At 42.5% G+C, this 15,115-nt stretch overlaps 1 protein-coding gene across 2 annotated transcripts in view; it reads left to right on the top strand.

The window, feature by feature from the left end:
- mad2l1 (MAD2 mitotic arrest deficient-like 1 (yeast)) overlaps positions 1–15,115 on the top strand; it is a 47,196-nt gene that overhangs the window by 25,044 nt on the left and 7,037 nt on the right. For both annotated transcript variants that reach the window (XM_068006713.1, XM_068006631.1), the window contains exon 3: positions 11,485–11,605. In XM_068006713.1, the coding sequence (XP_067862814.1) occupies positions 11,485–11,605 (121 nt within the window). The remainder of the gene's footprint in view (positions 1–11,484; positions 11,606–15,115) is intronic.

Below are 15,115 nucleotides of genomic sequence, written 5' to 3' on the forward strand. Positions count from 1 at the left end.
TATAAATGCGGTAACCTTCCATGGAATCCCACACTCGCTCACCTGACGAAGGAGAAAGCCTCCGAAAGCTTGTGATTTTCAAATAAAACAGTTGGACTATAACCTGGTGTTATAAGATTCCTTACACAGATCTGGATGGATTGTTTCACGTGTACTAAAAGAAGTTAAGGAAGAGATAGCAGAAGCACCACTACATATGTAGGAGCAGGAGTAGGCCCTTTAGCTCCTCGAGCCTGTTCCGCCATTCAATGAGATCATGGCTGATCTGTGACCTAACTCCATATACCTGCCTTAGCCTCATATCCCTTAATATCTTTGATTAACAAAAATCTATCAATCTCAGATTTAAAATTAACAATTGAGCTAGCATCAACTGCTGTTTGCGGAAGAGAGTTCCAAACTTCTACTGCCCTTTGCGTGTAGAAGTATTTCCTAACTTCACTCCTGAAGGTCCTTGCTCTAATTTTTAGGCTATGTCCCCTAGTCCTAGACTCCCCATCCAGCAGAAATAGTTTCTATCTATCTACCCCATCAGTTTCCATAATATCTTGAAAATTTCAATCAAATCATCTCTTAATCTTCTAAATTCCAGGGAATACAACCCTAGTTTGTGTAATCTCTCCTTGTAACTTAACCCTTGGCGTTCAGATATCATTCTCGTTAATCTACCCTGCGTTTCCACCAAGGCCAATATATCCTTCCTAAGGTGCGGTGCCCAGAACTGAACACAGTACTGCAGGTGTGGTCTAACCAGAGCTTTGTATAGCTGTAGCATAACTTCTACCCCCTTGTGTTCTAGTCCTCTAGATATAAAGGCCAGCATTCCATTAGCCTTTTTGATCATTTTCTGTACCTGTCCATGACATTTTAATCTATGTATGTAGAGCCCTAAGACTCTTTGGTCCTCCACTGTTTTGAGCTTTTCACCATTTAGAAAGTACTCTGATCTATCCTTTTTAGGCCCAAAGTAGATGACCTCACACTTGCCTACATTGAAATCCATTTGCCACAGTTTTGCCCATTCGTTTAATCTATTAATATCTTTCTGTAATTTTATGCTTCCATCTACACTGCTTACAATGCTGCCTATCTTTGTGTCATCGGCAAACTTGGATATGTGGCTTTCTATCCCATAATCTAAGTCGTTAATAAATACAGTGAATAGTTGAGGCCCCAACACAGATCTCTGTTGGACACCATTAGCCACTTCCTGCCAATTTGAGTACCTGCCCATTATCCCTACTCTGTCTCCTGCCGCTTAATCAAATTCCTAACCAAGTCAGTAATTTGCCCTCAATTCCATGAGCTTCAATTTTAGTTAACAGTTTTTTATGAGGGACTTTATCGAATACCTTTTGGAAGTCCATATAAACAACATCCATAGATATTCTCCTGTCCACTACTTTAGTCACCTCTTCAAAAAATTCAATCAGGTTCATCAGGCATCATCTACCTGTTACGACTTCATGCTGGCTCTCTCTGATTAGCTGAAAATTTTCACGGTCTTCAGTCACTCTATCCTTAATTATACACTCTAGTAATTTCCCGATAACAGATGTTAGGCTAACTGGTCTATAACTCCCTGGTTTCCCCCTCTCGTCTTTCTTAAGTAGCGGAGTGACGTGCAATTTTACAAACTAAAGGAATGTCTCCTGGATAGAGAGAACTTTGGAAGATTATGGTTAGGGCTTCTGCAATGTTCTGACCTCCTTCCTTTAAAATCCTGGGATGGAAACCATCTGGTCCTGGGGATTTGTCACTCTTTAGTGCCATTATTTTCTTCATTTCATATATATAAAAATTCATTAGACAAGGTTATAGTGCCAGAGGACTGGTGGACAACTCACGTGATTCCTATAATTAAAAAAAGGAGCTAGAGCAAGTCCATGGGACTATAGACCAATTAGCTTAACGTTGATAGGAAAGATAATGGAGTCCACCCTCAAAGATATAATAGAGAAACATCTAGAAACCAAAAGTATAATAAAGAATAGTCAGCATGGATTTCAAAAGGAACAGTCACGCGTGACCAACCTTATTGAATTGTTTGAAGAAGTAACAAAGTGTAGACAAGGATAATGTAATAGATGTAATATTTGGATTTTTAAAAGGCCTTCGGTAAGGTACCGCATAGTAGACTCATGACTAAGATCAGAGCATGTCGAGTCAGGGGATGAGCAGCAGAATGGGTAGCAAGCTGGCTACAAAACAGGCCCTGGTCATGACAAAGGCCAAGGCAAACCAAGCCCAGTCGACCCTGCAAAGACCTCCTCACTAACAACTGGGGACTTGTGCCAAAATTGGGAGAGCTGTCTCGTAGACTAGTCAAGCAACAGCCTGACATAGCCATACTCTCAGAATCATACCTTTCAGCCAACATCCCAGACTCTTCCATCACCAACTCTGGGTATGTCCTGTCCCACCGGCAGGACAGGCCACCAGAGATGATGGCACAGTGGTATACAGTCAGAAGGGAGTGGCCCTAGGAGTCCTCAACATTGACTCCGGACCCCATGAAATCTCATGGCATCAGGTCAAACATGGGCACGGAAACTCCTGCTGATTACCACCTACTGTCCTCCTTCAGCTAATGAATCAGTACTGCTCCATGTTGAGCACCACTTGAAGGAAGCACTGAGGGTAACAAGGGCATAGAATATACTCTGGGTGGGGGACTTCAATGTCCATCACCAAGAGTGGCTCGGTAGCACCACTACTGACCAATTTGGCCGAGTCCTGAAGGATATAGCTGCCAGACTGGGCCTGCGGCAGGTGGTGAGAGAACCAACACGAGGGAAAAACCTACATGACCTCATCCTCACCAATCTACCTGTCAAAGATGCATCAGTCCATGACAGTATTGGTAGGAGTGACTACCGCATAGTCCTTGTGAAGACAAAGTTCAGTCTTCACACTAAGGACACCGTCCATTGTGTCGCCCATGGGACCACCACCATGCTAAAGGGGATAGATTGAGAACAGATCTAGCAGTTCAAAACTGGGCATCAATGAGGTGCTGTGGGTCGTCATCAGCAGCAGAATTGTATTCCACCACAATCTGTAACCTCATGGCCTGGCATAACACTTACTCTACCATTACCAACAAGCCAGGGGATCAACCCTGGTTCAATGAGGAGTGCAGAAGAGCATGCCAGGAGCAGCACCAGGCATACCTAAAAATGAGGTGCCAACTTGGTGAAGCTACAACATAATACTACATGCACGCTAAACAGCGGAAGCAGCATGCTGTAGACAGAGTTAAGTGATCCCACAACCAACGGATCAGATCTGCAGTCCTGCGACATCCAGTCGTGAATGGTGGTGGATAATTAAACAACTAATGGAAGGAGAAGGTTCTGTGAACATCCTCACTGACTGCATAGCCCAGCACGTGAGTGCAAAAGACAAGGCTGAAACGCTTGCAACCATCTTTAGCCAGAAATGCTGAGTGGATGTTCCATCTCGGCCTCTTCCCGAGATTCCCACCATCACAGAAGCCAGTCTTCAGCCATTTCGTTTCACTCCATGTGATATCAAGAAACGGTTGAGTGCACTGGATACAGCAAAGGCTATGGGCCCTGTCAACATCCCAGCTGTAGTGCTAAAGACTTGTGCTCCAGAACTAGCCATGCCTTTAGCCAAGCTGTTCCACTACAACACTGGCATCTACCTGACAAAGTGGAAAATTGCCCAGGTATGTCCTGTCAACAAAAAGCAGGACAAATCCAATCTGGCCAATTACCGCCCCATCAGTCTACTCTGTCATCATCAAAGTGATGAAAGGTGTCGTCGAAGGTGCTATCAAGTGGCACTTACCAATAACCTGTTCACCGATGCACAGTTTACGTTCCGCCAGGACCACTCGGCCCCTGACCTCTTAACAGCCTTGGTCCAAACATGGACAAAAGAGCTGAATTCCAGAGGTGAGGTGAGAGTGACTGCCCTTGACCTCAAGGCAGCATTTGACCAAGTGTGGCATCAATGAGCCCTAGTAAAATTGAAGTCATTGGGAATCGGGTGAAAACTCTCCATTGGCTAGAGTCATACCTCGCACAAAGGAAGATGATAGTGGTTGTTGGAGGCCAATCATCTCAGCCCCATGACATTGCTGCAGGCGTTCCTCAGGGCAGAGTCCTAAGCCCAACCATCATCAGCTGCTTCATCAATGACCTTCCCTTCAACTTAAGGTCAGAAGTGGGGATGTTCGCTTATGATTGCACAATGTTCAGTTCCATTCGCAACCGCTCAGATAATGAAGCAGTCCGTGCCCACATGCAGCAAGACCTGGACAACATCCAGGCTTGGGCTGATAAGTGGCAAGTAACATTCGTGCCAAGCAATGACCATCTCCAACAAGAGAGTGTCTAACCACCTCCCCTTGATACTCAATGGCATTACCATCGCCGAATCAATGAAAACGCCACCACCTGCATGTTCCCTTCCAAGTCACACACCATCCCGACTTGGAAATATATCGCAGTTCCTTTGTCATCTCTGGGTCAAAATCCTGGAACTCACTACCTAACAGCACTGTGGGAGAACCTTTACCACATGGACTGCAGCGGTTCAAGAAGGCGGCTCAACATCACCTTCTCAAGGGCAGTTAGGGATGGGCAATAAATGCCGGCCTCGCCAGGGACGCCCACATCCAATGAATGAATATAAAAAAAGAAAAGACACTAGGGGTTAGAGGTAATTACTCAAACTGCAAAAGGTAGGAAGTGGTGTTCCACAATGGATCTGTGCTGGGACCACTGTTCACCATATACGTAAACTATTTGGACTCGGGGAATCAGAAGTACAATTTCAAAATTTGTGGACAACACCAAATTGGGGGGGTATATTTAATACTATGGGGGGCTGCGACAAAATACAGGAAGGCATTAATAAAGTTGCAGAATGGGTGTATAATTGGCAAATGTATTTCAATATAGGTAAGTGTGAGGTGGTAAGTTTTGTAGGAATAATGAGGCCACATGCTCCTTGGAAAATAAGAGTATAAACATGGTAGAGCAGCATAGGGATTTAGGGGTACAGATACACAAATCGCTGAAAGTAGCACTGCAGGTTAATAAGACCATCAGAAAATCAAACCAAGCCCTGGGGTTCTTTTCTAGAGGGATAGAATTGAAAAGCAGAGATGTTATGCTAAAGTTGTACGGAACCTTGGTTAGAGTACTGCAAACAGTTCTGGTTGCCACGCTATTAAAATGATATAGAAGCACTGGAGAAGGTGCAAAAAAGATTTACTAGGATGATACCAGAACTGAGAAGTTATACCTATCAGGAAAGGTTGAACATGCTGGGGCTCTTTTCTCTAGAAAAGAGAAGGCTGAGGGGTGACCTGATGGACGTCTTTACGATTATGAAAGGGTTTGATAGGGTAGACATAGAGAAGATGTTTTCACTTGCGGGGCGACCAGAACTAGGGGCCATAAATATAACATGGTTACTAATACATCCAATAGGGAATTCAGGAGAAACCTCTACACCCAGACAGTGGTAAGAATGTGGAACTCGCTACCACAAGGAGTAGTTGAGGTGACTAGTATAGATGCATTTAAAGGGAAGCTAGAAAAACACACGAGGGAGAAGGGAGTTGAAGGATAAGTTGATAGGGTTAGATGAAGAAGGGTGGAAGGAGGCTCACGTGGAGCATAAACACTGGCATGGACCTGTCGGACTGAGTGGCCTGTTTCTGTGCTGTACATTCTTTGTACAAAATAAATGTCCTCATGAAGAGTTGCATTTAATTCCTTCTCATTCTCCTTGCTCCCCAAGTTGTGCAGCATTAGATGCATTTTTACAGGGAAGCCAGTGGGCAGCTGTAGTTGTAAGTAGAGGCACATGCTTGTGTGTTCCATGTATGGTGTGCTATCTACTGGCCTGCAGATGCTGGTGAAATGATTTTATTTAAAAAGATGGGAGAGTTTTTTTTTCTATTAAGTACTGCAGGAAGTCACTTGAGTCCTTTTAAGGTTGAGTTTAAAAAGTTGGCTGCACTCTGATTATGTCGTAACTGATTCACAAGGAATTTGTAAATCACTGGTTAGGCTTCAGCTGGAGTATTGTGGAAATGCACAAAGAGATACCTGACCATATTAACTTTCTAATACACCTAAACCATATCGTGGTCAGGTATCTATGCATTTCCACATTAATGCAAAGGTTGTTGCTTGGTGAATTGACAACAGATGTCTGTGTCCTAGGAAGGGGTTAACTTTTTTTTTCAGAAACAAAACGACGGAGCCAGATATCAGATGCACGCAGCATTCTCAGCATGCGTCAACGTAATTTTCACATAAATTCTTTCTTTTTTAAAAAAAAATTCATACCGGGAAATAACATCTCCCATCGTACATTTTAGTTTATAGTTAGTCTAGTATTTCCAGATTGTTGTGATCAACTTTTGTTTAGGTCCCCCTCAATTTCTAATTGCTTCGTAAGTTTTATAATTTGCTCATCATACACAACTATAGCTTTCCAATTCATTTTTTTTTCACATACTTTTAGTGGGTATGATTATAACCAACTCTCCGAGCTGTTCCAGCTTTCCGACTTTTCCTATCACGGTGATACCAGATAGCTTTTTTTTTTCTGTCCCGTTATTTTTGAACCTTTTTTTAAACCACAGCCAATCACAAGATAAAAATTCAAAATGCCAATTTTTTTTTTGTGAAGATCCCATGTCTGGAATTTGACATGCTCATATTTTATAAGAACCAGAATTTAATAGGTCACTTAACCTCAATAACTCCAATTTTAATTCAGCAATATCAGAATTAAACACAAAACAAAACAGATACATTACACAAAAGAGGAGAACACGTAAGACACAGTAAGAAGGCACCAAAGACATACAGAAGCGCTATTGTTCGCTTATGTTGATAACTGTCTGACTAACAGAAATGAATGACCATATAGCCTTGAGACTAGGTACAGACCTACTGATTTAAAAAAAACTGTTTATTAAGGAAAATTACTTTCCCAGGCTTGTGTCCAAACATCACGAGGCAGTCATGAGGAATCAGAGGGTGGGTTCCCTATTTTGATTGACTAAGCACTTGAACCAATAAAGAATGTACGTGTGCGCCCATATTCTATGACAGGTGGGCATAGCTCAATTAACTATAAACGTGAGCTGTTTCCTTTGTTCAGTGAAGAGGTTGTTCTGACCATTGCTTAGAACACTCTTCCCTTGTATACAAGTATCTTTTAATAAATTCTTACTTGTCTGAAAATAAGTGTTTGGAGTTAATGCATTGTATATAATAGGTAATTAAGTTTTCGACAGTATTGTGTCCAATTCTAGGTACCACACTAGGAAGGATGTCAAGGCCTTGGAGAGGGCGCAGAGGAGATTTACCAGAATTATACCAGGCATGAGGGTCTTCAGTTATGTGGAGAGACTAGAGAAGCTAGGATTGCTCTCCTTGGAGCAGAGAAACCTATGGGAGATTTAATGGAGGTGTTCAAAATTATGAAGGGATTTGATAGCGTAGATAGGGAGAAACTGTTTCCCATGACGAGAGGATTGGTAACCTGAGGACACATTTAAAATAGAACCAGAAGGGAAATGAGAATTTTAACAAGGTTGGTGAGCTGCAGGTGCAAATAGCCACGTGGGAATACGATGTTGTGGCGATCACTGAGACGTGGCTCAAAAAAAGGGCAGGATTGGGTACTAAATATTCCTGGATACAAGGTGTTCAGGAAAGATGGGGAAGGAAAGAAAGGAGAGGGGGTAGTTGCAGTATTGATTAAGGAGAATATTGCAGTACTGGAGAGAGAGGATGTCCTGGAGGGGTCAAGGACAGAATCTATTTGGTTAGAGTTAAGAAATAAGAGGTGCCATTACACTACTGGGTGTATTCTATAGGCCGCCAACTAGTGGGAAGGATATAGTGGAGCAAATTTGCAGAGAAATTACAAAGAGGTGCAAAAGATATAGAGTAGTGATAACTAGGGACTTCAACTATGCTAATATAGACTGGGATAACAATTATAAAAGGGGCAAAGAAGCAGAGGAATTTTTGAAATGTGTTCAGGATAACTTTCTTAACCAGTACGTTTCCAGCCCAACGAGGAAGGAGGCATTGCTGGAATGAGGTGGGCCAAGTGGAGCAAGTGTCAGTGGGAGAGCATTTAGGGAGCAGCGATCATAATATTATAAGGTTTTGAGTAGCTATAGAAAAGGACACGGACCACTCTAAAGTAAAAATACTCAATTGGAGAAGGGCCAATTTCAATAGATCTGGCCTGGGTAAATTGGAATCAAAGATTGGCAGGCAAAACTGTAATTGAACAGTGGGTGGCCTTTAAAGAGGAGATGGTTCGGGTACAGTCTAGGCACATTCCCACAATGCAGAAAGGTAGGGCAACTAAGGCCAGAGCTCCCTGGATGACAAAAAAGAGATAGTGAGTAAGATGAAATGGAAAAAAGGGGCATATAACAGATGTCAGGTTAATAACACAAGTGAGAACCAGGCAGAATATAGAAACTTCAGAGGGGAAGTGAGAAAGGAAAAAGAAGGGCAAAGAGAGAGTATGAGAATAGACTGGCAGCCAACATAAAAGGGGATCCAAAAGTCTTCTACAGGCATGTAAACAGTAAAAGGGTAGTAAGAGGAGGGGTGGGGCCGATTAGGGAGGCAGAAGGGATGGCCAAGGTGCTAAAATATTTACCAAGGAAGAAGATGCTACCAGAGTCTCAGTAAAGGAAGATGTAGTTGAGATACTGGATGGGCTAAAAATTGATAGTGGTATTTGAAAGGATCACTATACTTAAAGTAGATAAGTCACCTGGTCCGGATGGGATGTATCCTAGGTTGCTGAGGGAAGTAAGGGTGGAAATTGCAGAGGTACTGTCCATAATTTTCCAAACATCCGTAGGTGTGGGGGTGGTGCCAGAGGACTGTAGAATTGCAAATGTTACACCCTTGTTCAAGAAAGGGTGTAAGGATAAACCCAGCAACTATAGACCAGTCAGTTAAACCTCAGTGGTGGGGAAGCTTTTAGAACCGATAATCTGGGACAGAATTAAGTCACTTGGACAAGTGTAGATTGATTAGGGAAAGCCAGCATGGATTTGTTAAAGGCAAATCGTGATTAACTAACCTGATAGTTTTTTGAGGTAACAGAGCGGGTAGATGAGGGCAATGCAGATGATGTGGTGTGTATGGACTTTCAAAAGGTGTTTGATAAAGTGCCGCATGGTAGGCTTATCATCAAGATTGCGGCCCATGGAATAAAGGGGGCAGTAGCGACATGGATACAGAATTGGCTAAGTGACAGGAAACAGAGAGTAGTGGTGCACGGTTGTTTTTCAGACTGGAGGCGGACATGTGGCAGATGAAATTTAACACGGGAAAAATGCGAAGTGACACATTTCGGTAGGAAGAACGAGGAGAGGCAATATAAACTAGAGGGCACAACTCTAAAAGCGGTACAGGGACAGAGATCTGGGGGTATATGTGCACAAATTGTTGAAGGTGGCAGGGCAGGTTGAAGAAGCAGTTAAAGCGTATGGGATCCTGGGCTTTATAAATAGTCATAGAGTACAAAAGTATGAAAGTCATGATGAACCTTAATAAAACACTGGTTCGGCCACAAATGGAATATTGTGACCAGTTCTGGGCACCGCAATTCAGGAAGGATGTGAAGGCCTTAGAGAGGGTGCAGAAGAGATTTACTAGAATGATTCCTGGGATGAGGGGCTTTAGTTACGTGGATAGACCGGAGAAGCCGGGGTGATTCTCCTTGGAACAGAGATGGTTGCGAGGAGATTTGATAGAGGTATTCAAAATCATGAAGGGTCTAGACAGAGTAGAGAGAAACTGTTCCCATTGGCAGAAAGGTCAAGAGCCAGAGGACGTAGATTTAAGGTGATTGGCAAAAGAACCAAAGGTGACATGAGGAAAACCCTTTTATACAGCGAGTGATTATGATCTGGAATGCACTGCCCGAGGGGGTGGTGGAGGCAGATTCAATCATGGCCTTCAAAAGGGAACTGGATAAGTACGTGAAAGGAAATAATTTGCTGGGCGATGGGGGTGGGGAGTGGGACTAACTGGATTGCTCTTGCATAGAGCCATCGCGGTCTCGATGGGCCGAATGGCCTCCTTCCGTGATGTAACAATTCTATGATTCTACGCAGTGAGTTATGATCTGCAATCACTGTTTGAAATCGTGGTGGAAGTAGATTTAATTGGATGTATATACTTGAAAAGGGAAAAATTGCAGGGCTATGGGGAAAGCTGGGGCATAATTTTTGCTCTTTCAAAGAGCTGGCACAGGCATGATGGGCCGAATGGCCTCCTGTGCTGTCAGATTCTATGATTCTAATAATGCAAGATATTCTTTCAGATGGTTTCTCCACCAGTAATTTATGTGAAGTCAGCAGTGCTATATTGCTTGTTTGCCATTGGTATGGTGCAAAAGATGTTATTGCACCAATACCAAATATGCAGTCTGAGTGAAACTCAGTATAATAGTTTTGCCTGTAACACTGCAGTACTGAGTTCAATAGCAAGAACTGTATTTATGTTCATTTAAATTTTTGATTTTTTTTTAAACCTATTTGGTACTAAACACTTATTTGCCTTGTGTTCTGTTTGATAAATTTGCAGTTTTACAAAGCACTGTTAATCTCAGCCACTCTCAAATTTTATCCCTCTGCTCCTATTTTGGTTTCAGCCTCTGAGCCCAATCCCCTCAACACCCCTTGGTATTCTGTGCTCTGATTGCATTGTGTATTACTGTTGCTCACTCTGGGGCAATGCACTCACCTGCCTCTGGTGCTGACTCATTCTCCTGGATGCCCCCAAACTGTCTGGTGCTGGTCCCCCTGTATGCTGCTGCCACTATGCATAAATCATCAGTGCCATGAGATGGAAAGGGGCAAACGAGTGAGAAAAGGGCAACTGAATGAGGCAGCCTAAGGATCAAATATCTGTGGAAAGCCTTTGACGATGATTTATTGAAAGGAACTGGTTGGTTGGGCAATGTGGTAGTTTGCCATTCCATACTTTTTTAATGTTCTTATTGGGTGTGACGTACCGCTGATGTTTGGGAAGGGGAAAGGTATAAGAAGCAAGTTTAAGCTAGTGCCATTGAAGACAGAGCATAACTTGGGAGGAAGGGAGTAGTGGGGAATGTACTAATCTGTCAAATCAGATTAGAAAGCCTTCCCTTTCTATCAATGGCAAATACTAGAAAGATACCAAAAAAGTTTCAAAATGGTTATGTAGCATTTATTAGTAATTCAGCTTCTGGACTGTTGGGAGCTAACTTGTCAAGCTTTTTGTAGACAGTTTCCAGCAGTACACCAAACAGTGTGAGATTTAGAAAAGATATAAATTCATTATGGTAATGGTTAGGAAAATGAGAAATTGCCATTGGATTTTTTTGTCTACAAACATATTGGCTTACTTACTGCTTTTTCCTTAGGACAGTGCTTGTTCTAAATCTGTTTTTGTGTTTCAGATTGGTTGTGTAACCACTTCGTTCAAAGGCTTGTGGTGGTTGTCAACAGTATTGAAACTAATGAGGCTCTAGAAAGATGGCAGTTTGATATTGATTGTGACAAAACTATGACTGAAAGCAGGTAAGTATTGAGACATCTTATGTACCAGTCCAAGCTGTAATTTTAAAAAAAACCCAAGCATCATGTTTAAGGTGGTTACTTCTAGAGCCATCTTTGATTCAAAAATGTTAGATAGCTAAAATTGTCTTAAGCTAATCGCTTTCCTTTTTGAGAAGGATAGGACCTGTCCAGAATTTTTCACATGTGCTTTTCCTTTGAAGTGGATGTGTTTGTGTGAGCAGAGCATCATGCAATAAATGTGACCTATAAATTGACTTATGCTTCCCAGAAGCAGCTATCAAAACTCTTTTGTAATGCTTTATTGCACATTTATGCACAGAAGTGGCAAATATCAAAAGCACTGGCATTTATGTTATGAATGTGTTGATATGTGCAACTACCTCTCACACAAAAAGTTCTGTCTCCCTTCATTTGTCTACCTCTGGGCAACAGATCCTTTTAAGAGAGAGACAGAATCTGGATCTCTAGGCTGAAGCCTAATGTAACCCTCCACACCTAAATTGTAAATAAGCAATAAACTTTTTTTATATATGTATCTACGCATGCATACCTATTAAAGCCTTTTGTATGAATAGAGTTCACACTGGGTGGGGGGGGGGGGGGGTGATTGGTGCAAAACTCACTTGTTGCGGTAGATCAAGCTTACTAGCCTCGATAGCACTATAGAGTTAAGGGGCCAGTGTCACTCGGTGAATTCTTTGCCATAGGCTGCACAGGTGCTAGATAGATAGAACCAGATAGAACTTACATTTATATAGAGCCTTTCAGGACGTCCCAAAGTGCTTTACAGCAAATGAAGTACTTTTGAAGTGTAATGACTGTTATTATGTAGGAAATACAGCAGCCAATTTGCACTCAGCAAGCTCCCACGAACAGCAGAGAGATAAATGACCCGATAATCTGTTGATGTTGGTTGAGGGATAAATATTGGCCAGGATACTGGATAACACCTGTTCTTCTTCAAAATAGTGCTATGGGATCTTTTACGTCCACCTAAGGGGGCAGATGGGGCCTTGGTTTAATGTCTCATCCGAAAGAAACACCTCCGACAGTGCAGCATTCCCTCAGTACTGCACTGGAGTGTCAGCCTAGATTTTGTGCTCGTGTCTCTGGAATGGGACTTGAACCCACAACCTTCTGAATCCGAGGCGAGTGTGCTACCAAGTGAGCCATGGCTGACACTGCTATTGAGTATCTTCTGTTTTAATCTTTTTAGCTTTGTGCTGCTGTGAAAATTAGGTTTATGGGATGATCTTACAATTGTTCAAACTGTACATACTGCTTGTACAGGCAAAAATGGAAAAAGTAGAGTGAGTGTATGGTTGAAATCTCATGTAGGGGTTCATGCATCATAAGCTGCTTGAGTTTAGTTGTCTCCTGAAATGAGATGAGATGATAACCTTAAAATTGCCTTGCACCCATTATTTTTTATGTACCTTAGTGCAGTAGTGGAGCATTATTTGTTATTTATATTAATGATTTGGATGAGAATTTTAGGAGGCATGGTTAGTAAGTTTGCAGATGACACCAAGATTGGTGGCATTGTGGACAGTGAAGAAGGTTATCTAGGATTGCAACGGGATCTTGATAAATTGGGCCAGTGGGCCGATGAATGGCAGATGGAGTTTAATTTAGATAAATGTGAGGTGATGCATTTTGGTAGATCGAATCGGGCCAGGACCTACTCCGTTAATGGTAGGGCGTTGGGGAGAGTTATAGAACAAAGAGATCTAGGAGTACAGGTTCATAGCTCCTTGAAAGTGGAGTCACAGGTGGATAAGGTGGTGAAGAAGGCATTCGGCATGCTTGGTTTCATTGGTCAGAACATTGAATGCAGGAGTTGGGATGTCTTGTTGAAGTTGTACAGGGCATTGGTGAGGCCACACTTGGAGTACTGTGTACAGTTCTGGTCACCCTATTATAGAAAGGATATTATTAAACTAGAAAGAGTGCAGAAAAGATTTACTAGGATGCTACCGGGACTTGATGGTTTGACTTATAGGGAGAGGTTAGACAGACTGGGACTTTTTTCCCTGGAGAGTAGGAGGTTAAGGGGTGATCTTATAGAAGTCTATAAAATAATGAGGGGCATAGATAAGATAGATGGTCAAAATCTTTTCCCAAAGGTAGGGGAGTCTATAACGAGGGGACATAGATTTAAGGTGAGAGGGGAGAGATGCAAAAGGGTCCAGAGGGGCAATTTTTTCACTCAAAGGGTGGTGAGTGTCTGGAACGAGCTGCCAGAGGCAGTAGTAGAGGCTGGTACAATTTTGTCTTTTAAAAAGCATTTGGACAGTTACATGGGTAAGATGGGTATAGAGGGATATGGGCCAAGTGCAGGCAATTGGGACTAGCTTAGTGGTATAAACTGGGCGACATGGACATGTTGGGCCGAAGGGCCTGTTTCCATGTTGTAACTTCTATGATTAAGTACTACAAGGGGCAGCTGTAGTTATGTCTGCTTGCACTTGGGTGAGGAAAGCAAAGTATACTTTGAGCTCATACTTGCAACGCTGCTTATTTGCCTGATTGCCAAGGATGTTTTTAGTAGTTTAAGAATGGATCTGACTGGAAACTTCACGGTGGTTACTGTTATAATACAGCATTACTGTCTCAATCACCTTTTTTAGTTAGTTGTGCTATAAGATTCAAATTTGTATTGCAAATTAAGTGCCAGTCTAAAAGATAGTGCCACACGAGCACCATATGTGGAGTATAAGGTATAAAAGGGCCTGGCTAGTATTACTGCTTTGTTGTTGTCTTCCTGCCAGCCCCCTCCCCCATCCAGAGGTGGGTATTGTGTTGCATGTAGTTTATACATGATATCCACACTGAAGGGCTAACAATTATGATTTAATCACTGAAAGATTTTTGGAGTGATATTTGACAGTTAATTACGAAGAAAGAACAGTCCCACAAATATCTTTACATGGTACGTGACTGCAGACTTAATGTAACTACAAAGACCACTATAAATCTCTTGATTGAGAAACATAGAAAATAGGAGCAGGAGTAGGCCATTCGGCCCTTCGAGCCTGCTCCGCCATTCACTATGATCATGGCTGATCCTCTATCTCAATACCATGTTCCTGCTCTCTCCTCATAGCCATTGATGCCTTTTATGTCTAGAAATCTATCTAGCTCCTTCTTAAATATATTCAGTGACTTGGCCTCCACAGCCTTCTGTGGTAGAGAATTCCACAGGTTCACCACCCTCTGAGTGAAGAATTTCTCCTCATCTCAGTCCTAAATGTCCTACCCCGTATCCTGAGACTATGACACCTCGTTCTGAAACCCCCAGCCAGGGGAAATGTCCTCCCTGCATCCAGTCTGTCTAGCCCTGTCAGAATTTTATATGTTTCAATGAGATCCCCTCTCATTCTTCTAAACTCGAGTGAATACAGGCCGAGTCGACCCAGTATCCTCAAACGACAGCCCTGCCATCCCAGGAATCAGTCTGGTGAACCTATGCTGCGCTCCCTCTATGGCAAGTATATGAATGTCAGTAAT

This window comes from Heptranchias perlo, chromosome 1, assembly GCF_035084215.1.
Source record: "Heptranchias perlo isolate sHepPer1 chromosome 1, sHepPer1.hap1, whole genome shotgun sequence".
Classification (NCBI taxonomy): Eukaryota; Metazoa; Chordata; class Chondrichthyes; order Hexanchiformes; family Hexanchidae; genus Heptranchias; species Heptranchias perlo.